The sequence below is a fragment of the Lampetra planeri genome, chromosome 3 (genome assembly GCF_965212315.1).
Source record: "Lampetra planeri chromosome 3, kcLamPlan1.2.h2, whole genome shotgun sequence".
NCBI lineage: Eukaryota > Metazoa > Chordata > Hyperoartia > Petromyzontiformes > Petromyzontidae > Lampetra > Lampetra planeri.
This window is the reverse complement of record NC_136109.1, coordinates 18,978,624-18,998,754: the sequence shown is the minus strand read 5'-3', so window position 1 is coordinate 18,998,754 and position 20,131 is coordinate 18,978,624. Positions and strand designations below refer to the sequence as shown.

General features: G+C 47.4%; 1 protein-coding gene across 1 annotated transcript in view; it reads right to left on the bottom strand.

Moving 5' to 3' along the window:
• Positions 1–1,163: 1,163 nt before the first annotated feature.
• Positions 1,164–20,131, bottom strand: part of SZT2 (SZT2 subunit of KICSTOR complex) — a 112,107-nt gene continuing 93,139 nt past the window's right edge. Inside the window, exons 69-79 of the mRNA XM_078622693.1 lie at positions 19,030–19,104; positions 18,628–18,693; positions 15,186–15,399; positions 14,552–14,720; positions 13,202–13,360; positions 12,058–12,502; positions 11,513–11,793; positions 10,161–10,371; positions 9,596–9,712; positions 8,263–8,331; positions 1,164–2,813 (exon numbers count right to left, since the gene is read on the bottom strand). Coding sequence (XP_078478819.1) covers positions 2,652–2,813; positions 8,263–8,331; positions 9,596–9,712; positions 10,161–10,371; positions 11,513–11,793; positions 12,058–12,502; positions 13,202–13,360; positions 14,552–14,720; positions 15,186–15,399; positions 18,628–18,693; positions 19,030–19,104 — 1,968 coding nt within the window. The 3' untranslated portion in view covers positions 1,164–2,651. The remainder of the gene's footprint in view (positions 2,814–8,262; positions 8,332–9,595; positions 9,713–10,160; positions 10,372–11,512; positions 11,794–12,057; positions 12,503–13,201; positions 13,361–14,551; positions 14,721–15,185; positions 15,400–18,627; positions 18,694–19,029; positions 19,105–20,131) is intronic.

Here is a 20,131-nt window from a genome sequence, read left to right as displayed (position 1 = left end):
TCACAAACAGCCAAAGGCATGGCTGGCGCTGGGCTTGGCATTTTGCCGACCAATGATGGTCGCGAACAAGAGTGAAGCCAATGTGAATGCAAATCTCGTAGCTGGGCTCAGCCCGAATTAATGTAAACGGCACTTTCATTGATGGGTTTAAAAAATAAGACACGCAGCCGTTTCACCAATTAAAATAACATTTATGTCCATCAGCCTATTGGCCACCTGGGATCAATTTAAAAAAAAAATGCTTGCTTTTCAACATTTCCCGTTTCCCTGAAAAACCAAATCAATTGGCGCATTTGCCCAACTGACAACTTGATTGACTGTCGGGTGGAGGAGGGGTGATCGTATTACACGAGTACCTGGTGTGGTGTTACATATCAGCACTGGAGAGACAAAGGCGGTCCAGCACAGTGTTGGCATCAGACCCCGCCCCCGTGTCTCATGCCGGCCTTCATAGGTGCTCGCTAAAAGCGCTTGCCCTAACAGTCTGTTGACGGCTTTGGGCGGGGGGGGGGGTCTGTGTTTTTGTGTGATGTATAAGTGTATGTCTGTGTAAATCTCTAGGCATGCCGAGGTGTAGGTGTATGGAAACGTGTCTTTGTATACGTGCGCGTGTTTCTCTATCCATCTGTTATTTCCTGCATGTAGCTCATATTGATTGAGTTTGCGTGTCATTAAAGGTGATGCACCGTGTGCGTTGGGGCCAGATGAGGTTGCAAGTCCACCTCTGAGCGATGCCGCAATAGCCCCTCGACCCCCCCCACTGACAGCGAGGCAGTGGCACACGGTAGGCCTGCAAGCCTGGCGCTCGGGAGCGAGGGTTGTTGGATCGCACAGGGATTTGTGAAACAAGCGGGGGACAACGATGTAGAGATATCACACGTGGGTTTGTGAACCTGTTCCGTGTAGAACTTTCAGCGTTGTCCCCCTCGTACGTATGGGGTTTCGCAAGGTAAAACCGGTCTTAACGGTGTCATTCATTTGCCGCCATCTGACTTGAGATATTTCCCCATTGTTACACAGTCGACAAGTCCTTCAGGAAACCGCGGGTACAGCCTCATTGCCATTGCCCTCTGGTCTTCCAGCAGTTGCCGACCTCTGGGTGCCGCCTCTCTTAATGCGAATTTGCAAGTCGGCAAAATGCACAAAAGACGCGAACGAGCATATACTGCAAACAATTTTTTATTTATTATGTTCAATGCGGTGAATTCAAAGTAATAACATTATTTTTTTCAACTCAACTTCCTTGTGGAATCGTATCCTCGATCGTTCTCGTGAGCACAATCTCATGATGTGGTTCTTCATGGCCGCTGCGTTTAAAAACTGGGAGCCCCCAGAACTGGGCTCGGTAGAAGTAATGTGCAATGTGACATTTTATAAATCAGGTTGTTTTCCTGCGTCCGGCCATTGGTGACCAGGGTTGAAGATGGCGAGAGCTGCCATATACGAACCCAGTGGACCAGAGTTCGATTCCCACTCACAGCCAACACCAGTTACGATTATCTGAACCGGTCCTGGGCCTCTCCCCTAGGTCGACTCAGCCTCAAATGAGTACCGAGACAAAGGGGACCGGGCATGGTGCTGGTCACTCACCCCCCACCCTCTCGTGTGCCGTGCCGGCCTTCATAGGTACTCGCTAACAGCACTTGCCCCAACAGTCTGTTGAGGCTATATATATATGTTTACATCAGAGGCAAGATCTGTAGCCAGCTTCTCAGCGGCATTAATGGCCGAGTGTGTCCAAACACGGCCATTGTGAACTTCTCGAGATCAACCCAGACGCAGGGCTCGAACCCAGGATCTCAGTAACGATGTCATTAATTAAGACGATACACAATGGCCATCCATAGGCAATCACACTAACTTTTAGAGAGGTGATGTTTGAATATATTGTTATTGGGATGGCATGAACAGCTCGTCTATGACAGAACTATTGTCTCTATTGCCTTAAAAGGCGACAAACTGATACAGCACTGATGCTTCACATTAATCTGGATATTGAGAATCATATTCTCTTACGAGAGACATGGACTGCACAGCCAAATATATGACTGTCAGCGTGTTTGTGTGTATTTGGGCATGTAGTGTGTATTGGTGTGCAACTGCATGTATGCAAGTCTGTAGGTTTAAGTGTGTATATGTGTGCTTAATTACGTGCATGTGTTTATATACCTATATGTGCATGTATTACACAAACCCGGCGACCTGAGTTCCAATTCCCAGCCACGGCTAACATCAGTAGTGTCTATCCACACCCATCCTGGGTCTCCCCCAAGTCGACTTTGCTTTAAACGACGAGTGCCCCGCACAGTGTGTAAACATCAGCACTGGGGACACACAACGGTGGCCCAATGTGCTGTAGGCCACACCACCCCTTCGTGCGCTGTACCGGCACTCACGGACAGCACTCGCCCCAAAAGTCTGTTAAAAGACTACACGAGGATATTGTTTTTGCGTGCCTCTATACGTGCGTATGTATTTGTGTATGTACAGAATACGCACGTATACAAGTATGTGCATTTAAACGTGCGTGTATGTATGTACACGTGTGCGTACACGGGCTGTCTGTGCATGTACCGGCGTGTGTGTGAATACAACAATGCACTGGAGAACAGCGGGGGCGGCCGTCCCACAGTTCACTGCCGACCGGCCAATCAGAGTAGCCCGGTCCACAGGTAGAAGCACGCGGCGTTCACTAGGGCTTCCAGGTGTGGGTAGAGGTGCTGGGTCAGCACGGACCCACACTCGGCTGCTGCCGAGGGCACAAGGCCTTGCTGCTGCTGCTGAGGCCACTCCCTGAACACAGCCTGCATGCTCTGGGGGAGAACACACAAGGCACACACACAGACAGACAGAGTGAGGAGGGCAGCACACACCCACAGATGGTGACAGACAGTCAGTCAGAGATAAACACACATATATATACAAAGACAAAGATCGTATAACCGTAACAGACTGTTGGCGAAAGTGCTGTTAGCGAGCATCTATGAAGGCCGGCATGACCCATGAGGGGGTGGGTGGCCAACATCACGCCCACCTGCCTTTGTCTCCCTAGCAGTTATATTTACACATCACACCAGGCACTAATTTAAGGCCGAGTCGACCCAAGGGAGGCCCAGATATGTTGCAGATAATCGTCACTGGTGTTGGCTATGAGCGGGAATCGAATTGGGGTCGCCGGGTTTGTAGCACAGCGTGCCAATCGCTACACGACCCCCCACAGAGCGAGGAGTGCAGCGCACACACACACACAGATGGTAACAGGCACTCAGAGATAAACATAGACACACACGGACACGTGGCTAGACTTACATGCAGAAACAGACACCGACAGGCAGAGGCACACGATAGACAACACACAAACAGAAAACACAAATGCCTTGTGATAATTTCCATCTCAAAAACACTTTACAGGTGTTCACTCAAGAGATATACAGTGAGACAGACACAAAGACACAGATGAATACAGAAACAGAGGCATACATGTTGACACACAATCGCAAAACGCTAGACACAGATACAGGCACAGAGCCACACACCGAGAAACAGACACAACAAAGACATATACAGTGAGACAGACACAAACACACAGATGAATACAGAAACAGAGGCATACATGTTGACACACAATCCCACAACGCTAGACACAGATACAGGCACAGAGCCACACACTGAGAAACACACAACAAAGACATATAAAACACAGGTGTGCATTGAGACACACAGCGAGACACAGACGGGCACAGGGAAGACACGGAAACACGGATATTTTAATTAATGCTTTAATGATGAATGGGGAATAAATGAGGTGCTCGGTTTTAGTCTGAAGTCTGGGTCTCTCTCAGGAGGTTCATAATGGCCATGCCGTAGTCACTAGGCTGGCTATGCTGAGGTTTTAGTGTTTGAATCCAAGATTTCGCCACCACAGTACAAACAAAAGCCAACATTGTAACAACTCTGTTTATCACTCCATTTGGCTGAGCCTACCTCTGAGGGTTCAACTTAATTTGCACTTCATCGGATTACCGGCACACGGCAACACCGCTCTTCACGAAGCATCAAGGAGCAGTGCCTATTGCTGGGCTTATACGTACCGATTGAAGGAGGAACACCTATTACAATAAAACCTTATTGAAATGGGCCTGTGGCATCGACTTCTGGGACAGTTCCTTCTCAGGAGACGTTGTTTGCGTTTCCTGCTCCCCGACGATGCCGACGCATGCAAAGGATCAAGGTTCGAGTCCGAGGTTGCTACATTTTCAGATGAGACAGCCTGATCAATACTGACCGTGCGGCAACATTTCATGGCATCTGGGTCGATGATTACTGCTTGTTAAGGGTGGAGGGGTTGGGGGGGGGGAGTGGAGGGTGTGGGAATGATGAAGCTCAATTAATTAAGATGACAGCAACCAACCCTCTATCTTTCCTATCCCTTCCTCCCCCTTCTCTCTCTCTCGGTATACGACAGCTCTGCAATTCCTACAAAAATCTTATTTGACCCCGACAATTCCACTCTGAAGAATAATGGTTTCTGCAGTAACGTTTCAATGGGCAATTCTCCCACGTGAAAATGTCCACTCATTTCACCGACATCGTCATTGAATAGTCATGCAATGGGAATGGGATTATGTTGCGATTCTACTATGAATGTCGCAAAGCCAAAGCTTCATTAAGACCGGAAGGAGGAAGACTTCATCACAATTCTGACAAAATCGCCTAATGAAGTTGGTTGTAATGACCAGCAAAACGTTGTACTCAAATTGTAAATGTTGGGTGTTTACTCTTCAACACACAAGCGGTGTTCTCAAGTAGTAACTAATTGGCACCTTTTGTTTACGTAACAAACGTTAATATTTGGCTGTGTCGGGTGGTGGGTTAGACACATTTATATTCATAATGAATAATATTGGTGTGCGAAAGCCTACGTGTTAAATGAATGAAGCTACCTTCTCCAGCTGTCCAGTATCGACCCGGATTGCCACTGAATCGTCTGGAATGTAATATACGTGTCACTGTCGATTCCACGAGGCTGGTCAGGCCCAACTGAACGCCACGCCAGGGCCCCGCAGAGCCCATGGCCAGTCCACGATTCCATAGATCCCCGTCAAGCATCCAATTTGGTTTCCAAGAATTGGAACGCGATTCCAGGCTAAGAATTGTGACTGGCGCAGCTCTAATATACACTGCAAAGCATACACGTGTGTTTCTCTGCCTGCGCAGGTGCATCATTACACGGAGGGGTGCTCATCTCCATTGGTGGGGCGCGAGAGCTGGTCGTGATAATGTCATTACGATGATGAGGGCCTGCGGATCTTGTCAACAGGGCAAAACCACCGTTGACTTCCAACAAAGCGGTCCCTTCACATTGTCTACCCCACCCACAGACCTGACGATCATGATTATGTTGTTGATCATCTAATTCCACAGACTAAGTATACTCCGAAATGGGATGTGAACTTGAACTTGCGAGACACCCCTGGCCCGATTAAATTGCCAGCGGCAAAGACGATCGCACGCGATGGTTAAATAAAGGATGTTGAGTTACGTAAAGCCATCTCTCTATCTTTCTCTCTTTTCCCCACCTCCCACCCTTCCTCACTTTAATAAAATGCCTGCAGCACTCCTTGTTTGACTGGTCTAATCTGTATTTATTTTGTAAAATAAATAAACAATATCGAATGCTTCTAGGAAACAGTGGCACTGATGATTTACTGTGAAATGCGAACACATACGATGAAGACAAGGATCCCCCCGTATAGCCCTTAACAGACTGTTGGGGCGTTAGCGAGCACCTATGAAGCCCAGCACAATACACGAAGGGGTGGGTGGCCAACACCACGCCCGGCTGCCTTTGTCTCCCCGGTGGCGATGTTTACACACCACACCAGGTACTCATTTTTTAGGCCGATTCACACACGGACATTTACTTGTGACATTTTATACAAAGACACATTCACATTCAAAACACACGTAGGTGTGTATAAGTAAATATCGTTGATCCAACCGCACCATCGCTTCCTTCCTCTTGACAAATCCCTCAAGTGCTGCAGAGTCAACAACTGACAACATTAGGTCTGTTCTTAGTCTCATCAACACAACCTGGCGGCTTTAGCTATTCCTATTGTGTTCACCCTTGCGATCATTTACCTTCAAGGTCTACACCATGGTCACCAACCTGGCAGGTGCCACAACAATGTCCGTCTCGATATCCTGCCCTCCTTTTCAATGAACACTTGACCCACCCCTCACAAACTCCTCTTCTTGATGACATCTACAATATCTTCGTGTTACATTCCCCAACTTGGAAGTTGCTTAACCCCATCCTTACATTAAAATTCAGAGTATCCTCTACACACTCCTGTATTCAAATGACAAGATCTCATCGAGTTTGTATTATTTCACCAGTCAAAGAGCTGGACTAAAAAATAGACGTTATTTTTAACACCTTAACAGACATTTCCTGCAACTACAGTTTACCTTGATTTGAAGCTTTCTAACTACGTGACTTTACCGAAAGAACCAAAGAGTATAAAGTTTACCTCTATATTCATTTAAGGTGGTTTATGGAATCGATGGAAAATGTTCCCTGATAATGTAAATATAATCTCAACTTCCTTCTCACCATCGCCATTATTATGCATATTAATACCGCATCAAAGCCATCTGGTACCTTAACACAGAGACAAAGATCCCCCACATATCCTTAACGGACTTTTGGGGCAGGTAATCTTAGGGAGCACCTACGAAGGCCGGCAGGGTGCCGTGGTGACGAGATGTTAACTACCTTGGCTGGTTTACAGAAGGCACATGAAGTGGTAGGTGGCATTAACCACGCCTGGTCGCGTTCGTCTCCTTAGTGGCGATATTTATACACCACACTAGGTACCCATTTGAGGCCGAGTCAACCTAGGGGAGGCCAAGGACCGGTTCAGATAATCGTTACTGGTGTTGGCTGTGAGTGAGAATGAAACTTAAGTCACCAGGTTTGAAGTGCAGTGCGCTAACCGCTGCACTACCACTCCCCACACACGCACACATAAACACAACTGTATACTACATTTTTTAAAAATCTTGACACATTTTCACTAATAAATGTTTGTTCAAATGTATACTCGCCGAAGTCAAAATGTCTCGCCACCGAAATGAGCAACACAGTATTACACTCATCTTTTTCTGTTGCTCTGAGCCAGCAACGGAAATTTCACGTTCCTACAGCGGGTGCCATTGAAGTAATTGCATTTACTACCAAATAAAACCACCGATGTAAAATAATTATAGCAAACGATCAAATAACTTAATAAAGTCGAACACGAAGATGGACTCAAGGGATGGATGAACACAACAAGCCATGAACAACGAGCTCGGTAAACGAATGGAGATATCTATTGGAGAGACAATTGGAAAACACATCAGAGGATACATAGCGAGGGCAATTGTGTAGGGCAGAAAACAATTAAATAAAGTGGCGAGCGAGAGCATTTTGGGAGCGATTTTGGGAAAACTAAACCTGACGATGAAAAGCAACGCACCGATGTGCCTACAGCAGAATGTTTGTCATCTGTGTGTATTACCTGCCGTGAAATATTGGTCAGAATAATGCACGCCGACATAGAAGATGGAGCAAAAGCAGAAGAGTGCAAAAAGACATATGGAGAGATGCATGCTTGGATTTTTGACAGAGACAGGAGGATGAGAGAACAAAAGACAGTTAACGACATCATTCTGGCCTCACAGAAAAATGGGTTTCGGAAGGACATGGTGCTAAAAAAGAGTTCATGGTTGGAGGATGAAACCAATGACAGAATCGCAACGAAAGGAGAGAAGACGCCTGGCAGAACGTCCACCGTGGGCACGAGATCAGCTCCGATGAGCACGATTGGCTACGTACGTTGCGAAAGAAGTGCAAAGTGCGTATATACGGCTTGTGTGCAGCAGCAGCTAAGAAACGGAATGCTGCATTGCATGATCGGGAGGAATGGTGACGGTTTGGGGAGGCCTTCGTCCAAGCAGTGCATACAAAATGGTGGCGAATCAATGATCCAGCAGCGGCACACAAAAATAAAGATGAATGATAACAGTGGCAGCCAGTTCCTGCACCGCACAACAAAATTCTTGTTTCCCACAAAACGGTGCTTATTTTACAGACCTGGCAAGGATAATGATTACCATTATAATTATGATTAACCACCGACATGTAAACGAATACACCTACATGCATTATGCACACACACACACGTACTGTATATACATACGAACTTGACTCACTGTGTGGTTGTTGTGAAGATCAACATGAACGAGCAGACAGCAGTCTGGGAACTTCTGATTCAATACCGCCTGAAATACAGAACAGGAGACCAGGATTAGCATCATGTATGTATGTAGAATTTTTTTCGCACAGTACATAGCCAACTATGCTAATCGTATGTGCAGGTGAAGGAAATACTGAAAAATAAGCACTTAAAGAAATGTTTCAATCTAGACGATTTAAAAGTGCATAGCTCCTAGTGTCTTCCTAATATTGGAAAGAAGAGCGTTCCAGACGGCCGCAGAAGCCCATCTGAAAGTGCACGATGCAGCGTTTGACCCACGCCCCTCCGCAAAAGCAGTGAATGCGCTACGGATAGGCCATGTCACCACGTCAAACTGCTAGGCCATGCCACATGTCACCAGCCCCAGTCTTGATTGAGACTCGGATACAGGAGTTTCAGGATCAGAGTTGATTGAGATTTGACTCCAAGAGACCAGGCATGGAATGGGGGCAGCTATGTTGTGAGGAGGTAGGTGGTACGGATTTAGGATGGCTGTGTGCATATATGCCGGTGGGTGGTGGAAAAGCAGGTTAAAAATGTTTTTCGTATCATCTTTATCATGAGCACCGTCGTATAACAGAAAAACATACAACAAACTAAATGTTTGGCTAATGTCACTTTATCGGAGTAGGGGACAGAGCGAATGTTAGCACGATATATTTTATTTATATTTTAATATGGAATGTGTCCTGTTATCAGGCGGCAAAAATCAGGAACGTGGAGAGATTTTGTTGACTTGCCCCTTGTACACCGTTGTCATATGCAGTCCCTTAATTATATTTACTTTTATCATTGCTGTGGGTAGGTGTGTGTGTGTGAAGGTCAGATTCTAGCTAGGTCGGTAAGTATTTAAGTATACGATTGCATAAATATATGTATGGAGGAGGTGTGTAGAAGCGTATGTGTATTTGTAGGGGGAGTATTTGTGCCGTGTGACTGTGTGCATGTGCGGATACGGGAGTAATTGTGGTTAGCGCGCTGCACTATGAATCCGGCGACTTGAGTACGATTCTCGCTCATAGCCACCACAAACAGTGACGATTATCTAAATCGGTCCTGGGCCTCCCTTCTGTCGACTTAGCCTTAAACGAGTACCTGGTGTGATGTGTAAACATCGCCACTGGGGAGACAAAGGTGGCCAGGCGTGGTGCTGGCTGATCACCCTCTTGTGTGCCGCGTTGGCCTCCATAGGTGCTCGCTAACAGCACTTGCCCCAACAGTATGTTAAAGGCTATATGGGGATCTTTGTCTTTTTTGCGCGTGTGTGTGTGTGTGTCTGGAGGATGTACCAGGTACTGAACGCTGCCGTCAGCATTGTTGAAGAGGCGACAGTTGTGAGAGAACCTGCCCTGGAGCAAGCGGATGAGACCCTGGTACCAGGATGGAGCCAGGGTCTCAAAGAACTCCTGGGACAAAACACATAAACAATGGCGCAAGGTCAGGGTCAAAGTGTTAACACGTCACTATCAGGGGTAGTGTGTCACTGTTAAAGTGGTACTTCAAGAATTAAAGTGTCACTATCAGGAGTGAATGTGTCACTATCAGGGTTTATGTGTCACTATCACGGTGAACGTGTCGACTGAGTGTCAATGACCAACACGGCCACTCACTGTTACCGTATAGCAATGATTGTGTTACAGAGAATGTCACCAAGTGTGCCAGTTTATTTGATTGAGTGGCGTTGATTGGGTCACCGTTCCACTGTGTGTGCCACCGACTGTCACCGAGCGTGTCACCACCGACTGCGTCACTGAGTATGCGTGGGTATTGTTGAGCGTGTCAATGAGCGTGTCACTGTGTGCCACCGAGTGCCGTCAGCGAGCTTGTGACGAGCGAGCGTGTCACTGTGCGTACGAGTCGTGTGTCGAGCTGCTTGAGCGGCCTGCAGCTCACGGCCTCCACGAGCTCCCTGAGCTCCGCCTGGCTCAGGGGGGCCAGGGCTCGCAGCGGCAGCGAGAGGTCTCCCCCCCCCACCGCCACCGCCGCCGCCGCCGACCCCCCACCGCCACTCCCGCCCCCGGCTCCCCCACCATCTCCCGCTCCACCCAGCGCTCCACCCCCACTGCTGCCACACACAAACACACACACACACGCGGCGGGGCAAGAGGTCAGTCTGTGTGTGTGTATATATTTTATATATATAAATTATGTTAGGACCTGCATCTTTACCTCATTGGTCAAGGCCTGCTGTATCATCAGGAGGCCAGGCGTTAGGTCATTCTATGCCTCCCGGGTCCCTGACCCCCTGCTCATGATCATTAGAGACTTACACGATGGTAGGCAGGCCTGGGTAACGCGACATGACAGGAGCTAGAGCCTTTCCCCTGGAGCTCAGATTGTGACAGAGGCACGCCCCTGGCTCCTCGGCTATTTAATATTGTTGATATGGTTACAATGTTCGACGACAAAAGGCTACAAAAATACGAGGGTACTTGTGTTACGGAGCACAGAACACTCCGTCTCCTCTCCTTCCATGAGTGTGTATGGATGTATATATGACCGCGTGCGTATTTGTGAGTTTTCATGTCCCGATGTGTTTATGTGTGTCTGTATATGGGAAGTGCTAGTGTAGCGGTCAGCACACTGCATTGCCTGACGTGGGCCTTCCCTATATGTTACATTGAGTATCTAGCGCAGTGTGAGAACATCAGCACTGGGGAGTCAAATGTATCTGCGAGTGAAACTGGCTCACACTACCTACCGATGCGCCACGCTGGCGTTAACCGGGGCTCGCAAACAGCAGTTGCCTCTATGGTCTTTGCGTGTGCTGGAGGCATTTAAAAAGGTCCGTGGTCTAAAGGAAGCAGTAAAATAGTTCAGCCAAGCACCGTCTTATTCAAACTATGAGCTAAATAATTTGTATTTGACCAGTTAAAGCACACCGAGCTATATCACTCTTTTTCAGAAGCAACCTGGCCACAAGTGATAGCTCAACGAAGTGGCTTATCGTGTGGAAATTTATATCAGCCAAATAATCTAAATACACGTTTCTCAACGTGAAGGAAAGAAAATATAAGACCCAGAAAAGTTACCACACGATCACAGGGAGAGAGAGACATGCATACTCCAAATATACAGCAGCCGTAAGGGTGGGTACCGACCCCACAACCTCCTGCATACCAGGTGAGGTAGTTAACATCCCGCCATCGCAGCACCAAAACTACAACCTCCAAACCCACCCCCCGCCCCAGCCACGGCGTTCTCACTTGGCCAGCGACGAAGACGCCGACGTCAACGTTGCTGCCGAGGGAGATGCCATCGGCGGTGCCGGGGCCGCGTAGGCTTCGGAAGTGGAGTCGGCCGCCAGGAGCAGCCTCTGCCACAGCGAGTCCCGGCGGCACTGGGAGCGTGCCAGGGCGACCACCGAGCGGATCCTCGCGAGCGCCGACTCCTTCTCGCTGGCGAGGAGTGGGAAGAGCGGGAGGTGCGGCGGGGAAGACGAGGTGGAGGAAGAGGATGGGGATGTGGAGGAGGGGGGCAGTGGCAACTGCACGGCACGCGGGAGGGGAGGGAAATCGACTTTGAATGGTGTTGCTGGTCGTGGTAGTTTTGTTGATGGTGACGGAGGTGGTGGTAATGGTGAAGGCGACTGTTGATGTTGACATTAGCGATTACGACGGTGGTGTACACACACACACACACAATACCCCATTCAGCCTCATTAACGACGATAACAAATGCTGTTTGCGAACCCTAATTGCATAGCACAGTGGACGAACCAAAACGTCACTGCTCCCCATTACACACTCACTGGCAGTTCCCTGCTGTTCTTCTGCGCGTGCTGTTCGCGGGGCCCTGCTGTCACCTCTGCTGCTCCATCCGTGCGCCTCAACAGCTGCTGCAGCAGAAGGGGGCACGCCTCTGACCTCTGCTGCTGCTGTTGCTCCTTCATGTTCTCCTGCTGCAGCTGACGATCGTCGTCATCATCATTGTCATGCAGCTGTTGTTGTGTCAACTGTTGAGGCACTTGTTGCTCCTGCTGTTCCTGCTGCAGCTGTTGCAATTGTTTCATCTTCGCATGCTGCTGCTGCTGTCCATCGAGTTTTTGCTGCTGCTGCTGGTCCTTCAGCTGCTGCTGCTGCTGCTGCTGCTGCTCAGGGCGGTAGGAGCGGGGGAGCTTGCGGAAACGACTCATGTCGGCCGTGAGGCGCGGGAACAGCTCGCGGCAGCTCGTCATGACCAGGCAGTAGAGCAGCCTGAGACACCAGCAGGCCCGGGGGGGGGGGGGGGGGGGTGTTATAGCGGGAGAGCGAATGAGTAGAAATGAGTGGTTTAGTCATTAAAACACATCATTTGGTGATGTTGCTTCTGCTGCGTGTTGGCAGTGGTGCACAAGCAGAGTTAACACCAAAACGGCAACACAATCATCTTAAACACTGTGGCCTTGAAATTAAACATATATACATAGCGAAGTTGCAGGAAAAGGGAACCGAGAGTGTGCTGGTGAGTAGGCGAGCGAGTGGTTGAGCGAATGAGTAGATGGTTGAGTGAGTGACGTGGTAACTGACAGTGTGCGGGTGAGTAGGCGAGCGAGTGGTTGAGTGAATGAGTAGATGGTTGAGTGAGTGACGTGGTAACTGACAGTGTGCGGGTGAGTAGGCGAGCGAGTGGTTGAGTGAATGAGTAGATGGTTGAGTGAGTGACGTGGTAACTGACAGTGTGCGGGTGAGTAGGCGAGTGAGTGGTTGAGTGAATGAGTAGATGGTTGAGTGAGTGACGTGGTAACTGACAGTGTGCGGGTGAGTAGGCGAGCGAGTGATTGAGTGAATGAGTAGATGGTTGAGTGAGTGACGTGGTAACTGACAGTGTGCGGGTGAGTAGGCGAGCGAGTGGTTGAGCGAATGAGTAGATGGTTGAGTGAACTGGTGAGTTGAATGCATTTGCCCATTCAATACTTCAGATCTGAATGCTTCTGCTGCTGCTGTGGCTCAGGCTGCTGCTGCTGCTCCTGCTCATATTGAGTGTACAGGCTCGAGGTGTCTTGCCTCACGATCAGCGAGACATCAAAGTCATCAAAATGACGAACGCCATCGGCATCCTTATAGGAGCCCGACCTGATCACATGGCATATGAACATGTAAACACATATGATGGTACGAAGACAAACAAACACAATAAACACTGTACATGTATGTTGAACTTCTTTAACACTGGATGCAGCAAACCGTGCGAATCAGGGTGTCGGGGTGCCAATATCAATGGTGAGTGATATCTGAATCGGTCATGGGCAACTCCCCCCTTCATCAAGCTGCAGAGACTGATGATTTTTGCTTAACTTAGGAGGAAATTGGAGATGGAGAAAACACAAGGGATGACGCTTAAAGAGACCGCACAAATGGGTTCCCAACCCACTTGTTGTACTGTCATTTCGTCACATGACACAAAAGTGGGTTTCGGGATTTCAAGTAGACTGGATTGCAGGCATCATGCACCGCCACACCCTGGCTGAAAGACCGGACAAGTGGGGTTTTTAATTTCTCGTCGTTTATGTCGACATTGACATCTATCCGGTGAAGGTTATTGCTCCTTTAACGCCCTCGACTCCCAGGCACGCGTCCAGTCTCCCAACCGGCAGAATGCCGTTGATTGTTCAGTTTTCATCTGCAACTTATCGTGATGGACTGTTTTTGTCTTGGTGTGGTTTGGGCCTGTTCTTGCTGTCGTTTCGCTACCTTGCCCAAGTTTGGGAATTGACGTACTTATGCAATTTGAATTTATATACTTAATCTATTTTACTTATTTAGTGATTTGCTTACCTCTCCGATACTTTGCCCGACTATTGTGTTATTGTATTAATTGTTGTTGTAACTTCCCGTCCTGCCCCGACTGAACATCTGTGAAAAAGAGCTTCATAGCTCATAGGATCTTCCCATTATACAGAAATATTCTGATTATGCACATCCAGACCACTCATACCACCACAGCCTCACTCTAGATCAATGTTCTTCACTAATCTTCAGAGAGCGGCCACTTTCGCCGAAACGTCTCCATCAGTGCGAGGGCCTCTACACATTTGAAACCAATGGGTTTGACAGCATCACGACGAGGCCGTTTACACATTTGTGTGTTGCCGGAGTGCCGCACGTCAGAGACCGCACTAACAGGCCAACAGGGGCCGCCAGTGGCCCGCGGGCCTTGCAATGAAGAACACTGCTCTATATATACACCATCAGCACCGGGACCCGGCACCAGGCAACGGGGCCACCACCACCTCCTCCCTAACCTCCTCCTGCCCCCCCCAGCACCTGGTGGAGAGAGCGACGAGGGCGAACTCGAGGGCCAGGCCTCCCGGGGAGCAAGGCCCGGGGCCGCTCTCCATGGTGAGTGGCTTCAAGCCGTAGGTGTGAGCATGCTCCACCATGTAGGCGTAGAGCTGGGGGGCGGGCGTGCCCCCCACGCTAAGCTCCAGCTCACCTGCATGCAGGAAATGAGAGGTGGAGGGGGGCATGGGGGTCATGAGGTATGAAGCAGTGAATATAGTAGTATCATAATCATCATCATCAGCAGAATCAATATTAGCAGTAGCGGCAAGAGTGGAGTTGGAATTATCACAGGAGTAACAGAATAATTATCACCATCTTCGTCAATCCCCGTGTCCATCCCCATGTCTGCCTTGCCACCACATGCCCTCCATGTGCTTCTACGCGCCTTTCCGTGTTGTCTGTGCCTCTCAATGCCTCTCTGTACCACCCCCCCAGCCTCTTCATGTCTTTGCTCGTTCTCCATGTCCCTTTCTTCACCTTCCCGCTACCCTTTACCTCACCATGACCCCCTCACCCATACCAACCCGTAACTCTCCACACGTCACCCCGCCTATCTCTCCTTGCCTCTCCCTTTTCTCACCAGTTGCCCTCCCGTCTTCCTGGTTGCCGCCCTCACCTGTGAGCAGGTGGTTCCGCCCGTACTTGGGGGCGCTGCGATGGGCGCGTGCGAACCGGTGCAGGAAAGCTCCCAGGGCGTACGAGCGCGGGAACGTGAGCTGGCGGCCGAGCAGGTAGTGGTGAGCGACGCGCAGGTGGAAGTCATGGCTGAACGAGTGCACGTGCATCAGATCGCGAACGCGCTCGCACTCCTCCGTGAACAGCATCGACAGCTGTCGCACCAACGGCGGCGGCATGAACGAGGGAACGAATAACAGGCCAACACAGGGCAGCAAGCAAGGTAACGAGCGAGAGCGAAACACAGGGCAAACAAGATGACCAATGACAGCCAAGCACAAACCAAACGCAAGAAGGATTGATAGTGGAACAGAGAAATTGCAGAATGAACGGCAGTCAACCACACAGCGCGTACGGTAATAAGAGACGATTGACATGCAAAGAGGAAACAATTGAAATCATTGAAAAGTGACAACGTGCCAGCAACAATTCACCAAACAAGACAAAATTAAAGCAAAGCAACAAAAACAACGTTTAAACAACAAGCACAGCAAATCAAACAGCAATTCCACAAGAGCAGTCAAAAAAAACAACATAGCAACAAGACGGGGCAAGACCGGTGGTGGGGAAACGTTTGACACACACGCGCATACACACACACACAAAACACACGCATTAGAGAACATCATTGACAGTACAAAACCTACTGCTTTATATATGACTGTCAACAGTGTGTAAATGTGTTCAAGTGATTGCGTATGTGTGTGTGCATTCACGTATTAAAGTGTGCGAGTGTTTTTAACTACGTGTTAAATGGGTGTAAAAAGTATGTTTGTACATGTGTCCCGAGCATTGAACTGAACGGAGATTAACATAACCACAAACATCATTGCAACACCATTCCCATCGTCTCTATCAACACCACCAAACCACGATCATTCACCACAATATTCGAGGTTATTGCATTTACACTATCACAATCAAGCCCATTCACATCATGACCGTTGATAAACCCCATCAGGACCGACACCAGCACAATAAATGATCAACAACATCACCACCATCACCATTTAAATGAAGCAGATTAGCACCATTGTTAATCGTCCAGGAGCATCAACAGTGAACATGACGTTGACAACAGCAAGGAAAAAATGCCGAAGACAGCGGTAGGCAACAGGAGGCAGACGACAGCGCGGAAATAACGCTAGTAACAGCAAAGAAGCACAGGGACAGCGCAAGTTTCAGTTGCGTAAAAGGAAACAGCAGAAGAATCACCACCTAGAGAGCCCATACACCCCTTTTATTGAACCCTGGCAGTAAATCCTGAACAAAAAGTTGACAACAGAACCCTACGAAGCTCAGAGGAAGTTGCTATCAAAAACAGACACCGGTCTTTTCTTTAGTAGCCATACACCTAGTCGATGTGCCCCAGTCGGTCTCACACATGTTCTGATGTTTCTTTATTGAGAAGAATAAACAGAAAGACAAACTCGACTTGACTGCACCGCCTAGCGATGTCCCTCCCAAATACTTTAAGACAAGGGTAATGTGGTCACATCACTAACTCACATTTCACATTCACTATGTTGTTTTCCATCGTTTGCCAAGCGGCAAGTTCATGACATGGCCCAAGCACGTGTCCATAAGAAAATAACTCGGTGTTTGGGGTGCAAATTTCTTAAAATATTTTTTTAGCCTGATGAATTTAGTGTGCGTACATCCGAAACAAAAGTGCCTAAGTTGGGCTCAGATTCTGAAGACGCTTGTACCTGGAGGCTGGCTTCATCAGTTCATAACGACTGAAAGTTATTGATAAACTACAATCGTGGATGACTTGCCCCGTGTTTATTTTCTCGCGTCATCTTCTTTATAAGAACAGTCCTGCGGCTGGGCAAAAAAAATATCAGCACTTTACAGAGGCTGGGAGCGGCGAGTTGTCTCTAGATAAACATGTGGCGATGGAAAAGTCTGTGTCCCGATATAGAAAGCAATGAACGACCTTGATGAAACTCTTCTGCGCATCTACATGGTCCACTTACAAGTGCAATGCACTTGGGTCCAGCGATGTTCCTGCCTGGAAGACCTCATGGCGTTACTCTACAAACCGCTCATTGACAGCCGATTTTACTGAATTGCCACTCGAAATCCACCGTCCCCGCACGCGATTCTTCAACTGTATAAATGTGGAAGGTCTGGAGACGGTTTTCTGAATTTTCTCCAGAATTCTTCGACTTGTCTCCGATTTTTCTCCACGTTTCTCCGCAGAATTATTTTAAGCTCCTCCACGGTACGTGATTGAAGGCTCCCGTCAACAAGTGGCAGAATTAATCTGTCACCAAGAAGTTTGGTGAAATGTATACAATTATTCATGTAAACACTGCTCTTTGGTTATTTCGGTAAAGTCACGTAGGCATAAAATAAAATACAATTATTCACTGCTTTATGTAGCCCCACTCCTGTGTCATGTCATCTACTTTTCCATCACCCTTCGTGGCCCAATATTGAATTGGCGCTGGTTAATTTTCCCTCAATGATTGACCAAATGAGCTGGCAGTGGAGGGGAATCACGTTGAGGGGCCTTGGCTCTACCATCTGCGAATTTAGAGGGCTGTGATATTCTAAAAGATTGGAAGGTTTTGAAAAAAGTTATAACAAAAATCATGGAGGAATTTCATGAGAGGAAGCATTGAAGAAATGGCGAAAATGAAGAAGGCAGAAAGATAAGTTGCAAATATTAATTTTAAGGTTGTGCATAATAACTGTTAAATATCATGATGCCTATATGATAATGAATGTGTTTATAACATCAATGTTACAGATGATGATAGTGATTTCCTGATGTTGATATTGCTGTGATGCTGTTGATGATGTAGTTTAGTTTGCCGATGTCACCAATTTTGATTTAAAGCTTTCGTGACTACAGGGATTCATATTCTTGGTTTTTTCGGTAAAGTCACGTAGAAGGGACATAATAAAATAATACAAATAAAACATAATAAAATAAAACTTCTCACGACGTTTCAGCCACAACACAAGCAATCATCATCAGGTGTGAAATCCACAGCAATTTTTCTTGCTGTGGATTTCACACCTGATGATGATTGCTTGTGTTGCAGTCGAAACGTCGTGAGAATTTTATTGTTTTATATTTTTATTATTTTATTATTTCCGTTCTACGTGACTTTACCGAAAGAACCAAGAATATGATGTCACTGATGTTGAAACTGGGTGATGAAGATGATTTGGTTATACTGTTGACAACAATACTGCAAATGATCTGGTTATTTTTACGTTCATGAGTATGCTATTTTCGATTAATATTAGGATGTTAATGTATACGATGCTGCTGAAAATTATGCTGATGTAGATGACAAAAATATGAATAATATGATGTATTGGTATATAGAAATTCTGCCATAACCCACTGCCAGCAGGTGACATACCGCAGATTCTGATATTGTGCTCCCTTCCACATAATGTTTCATACGCGCTTTCAATCCTATGAAACCCTATCGGGGGGGGGAAGAACAGCAAACATGACAATATACTCACACACACAAATACATCAGCAACAACATAACAAAATCACATCATGCAGTACAAAACATTTATCCTGTACAAGTTAGCAACAACAGGGAGTTGAGTCAGACATTTTTTTGTTGGTTTAAAAAAAATACCCAGTTCTCCTGAGGTCTGAATTAATACTCCCGATTCTGAAACTCGGTCTCAATCAAGACTGATATTGAAATCCAATGTTACGGAGGAGCCGAGTCCGAGTTGTATTCTGATAGTGGACAGGGGGCTGTGGTGTTACGAGTGATCTGGATGTGCGACTGCGTTGTCACCTGTGGGTTGAGAGACTGCCCGACTGGGAATCGAGAACATTCGAGAGCGAATTGCTTCACCGTGAAGAAATGTCTCTGTGGAGAAAAAAAAACCAACAGATTAAAGACCTTAGCCTTCGTCCAATCTTTGAACCAAGTGTGGCAGTGCATGCCTGCAATCCAGTACTTTCAAAATGAGGGTGGGTGGGTGGATCACGAGATTTATGAAACTCTCAAACCTGCTTTCGGGTGCAAAGTAGATGTGAGATGAGAGCAGTAAGTGGGTTCAAGAATTCGCCTGTGTGGACCTAGGTGTGTGGGCTTTCTTCAGGTTCTGTACTCCAGTTTCCTCACATGAAGCGAAAGACTCAATGAAAAGAAACTAACCAAACATTCCAATGCAAGACCCATCCGCAACAAGAGTTGACTCATCGTTCGCATGAGTCTAATAATGGTGGTCACCCATCTCCATTGGTGGCAGTGAGCCAGTGATGGGAATTACACATAACCATGTCAGTGGTCGGGCACTTCAAATTCCGGTCAATGTTGACGTGCCACAAAGCGATACTCATTTCACTGATGCCCAAAGAGATGATGAAGATCCTGATGATGCTACTAAGGATGATGTTGATGTTGCGATACATGGATCACTCAACCGATAACCAGGATTGTACATTCTGTGCCCCTACTGCAGCGACACCCAGAGGGGGACCCTACTTTTTGTTTGAGCTAAAAAAACTCTCAAGAGCTTGCGCCTTAGTCTGGTGTTACGATTCCTCGGGCGTTGCATTATTGAGCTTGTGGTTCGTGGCCAACTCACAATCGGATGGTTGGCAGGTAAAGTTTCAATTGGAGGAGGGGGAAGGGGTCAATTCAGGCCATAATCATTACAAAGATTACACTATGTAACACAATTTTTGTTCCTGGGTAGTAAGTGTTATTTCATAATTGCTTATGCCTAAAAAGTATAGAAAATGTCTATTTTTCCCCACAAACGTTGCTTTTGTGACCAGGACAATGATATTTAGAAATGTACCTATTTCAGTGAGAAAACAGGCGAATTTGTGTCTTTTCTTCACATAAAGTCAGAAAAAAACAACATATGAATCAAAATTAACATGTA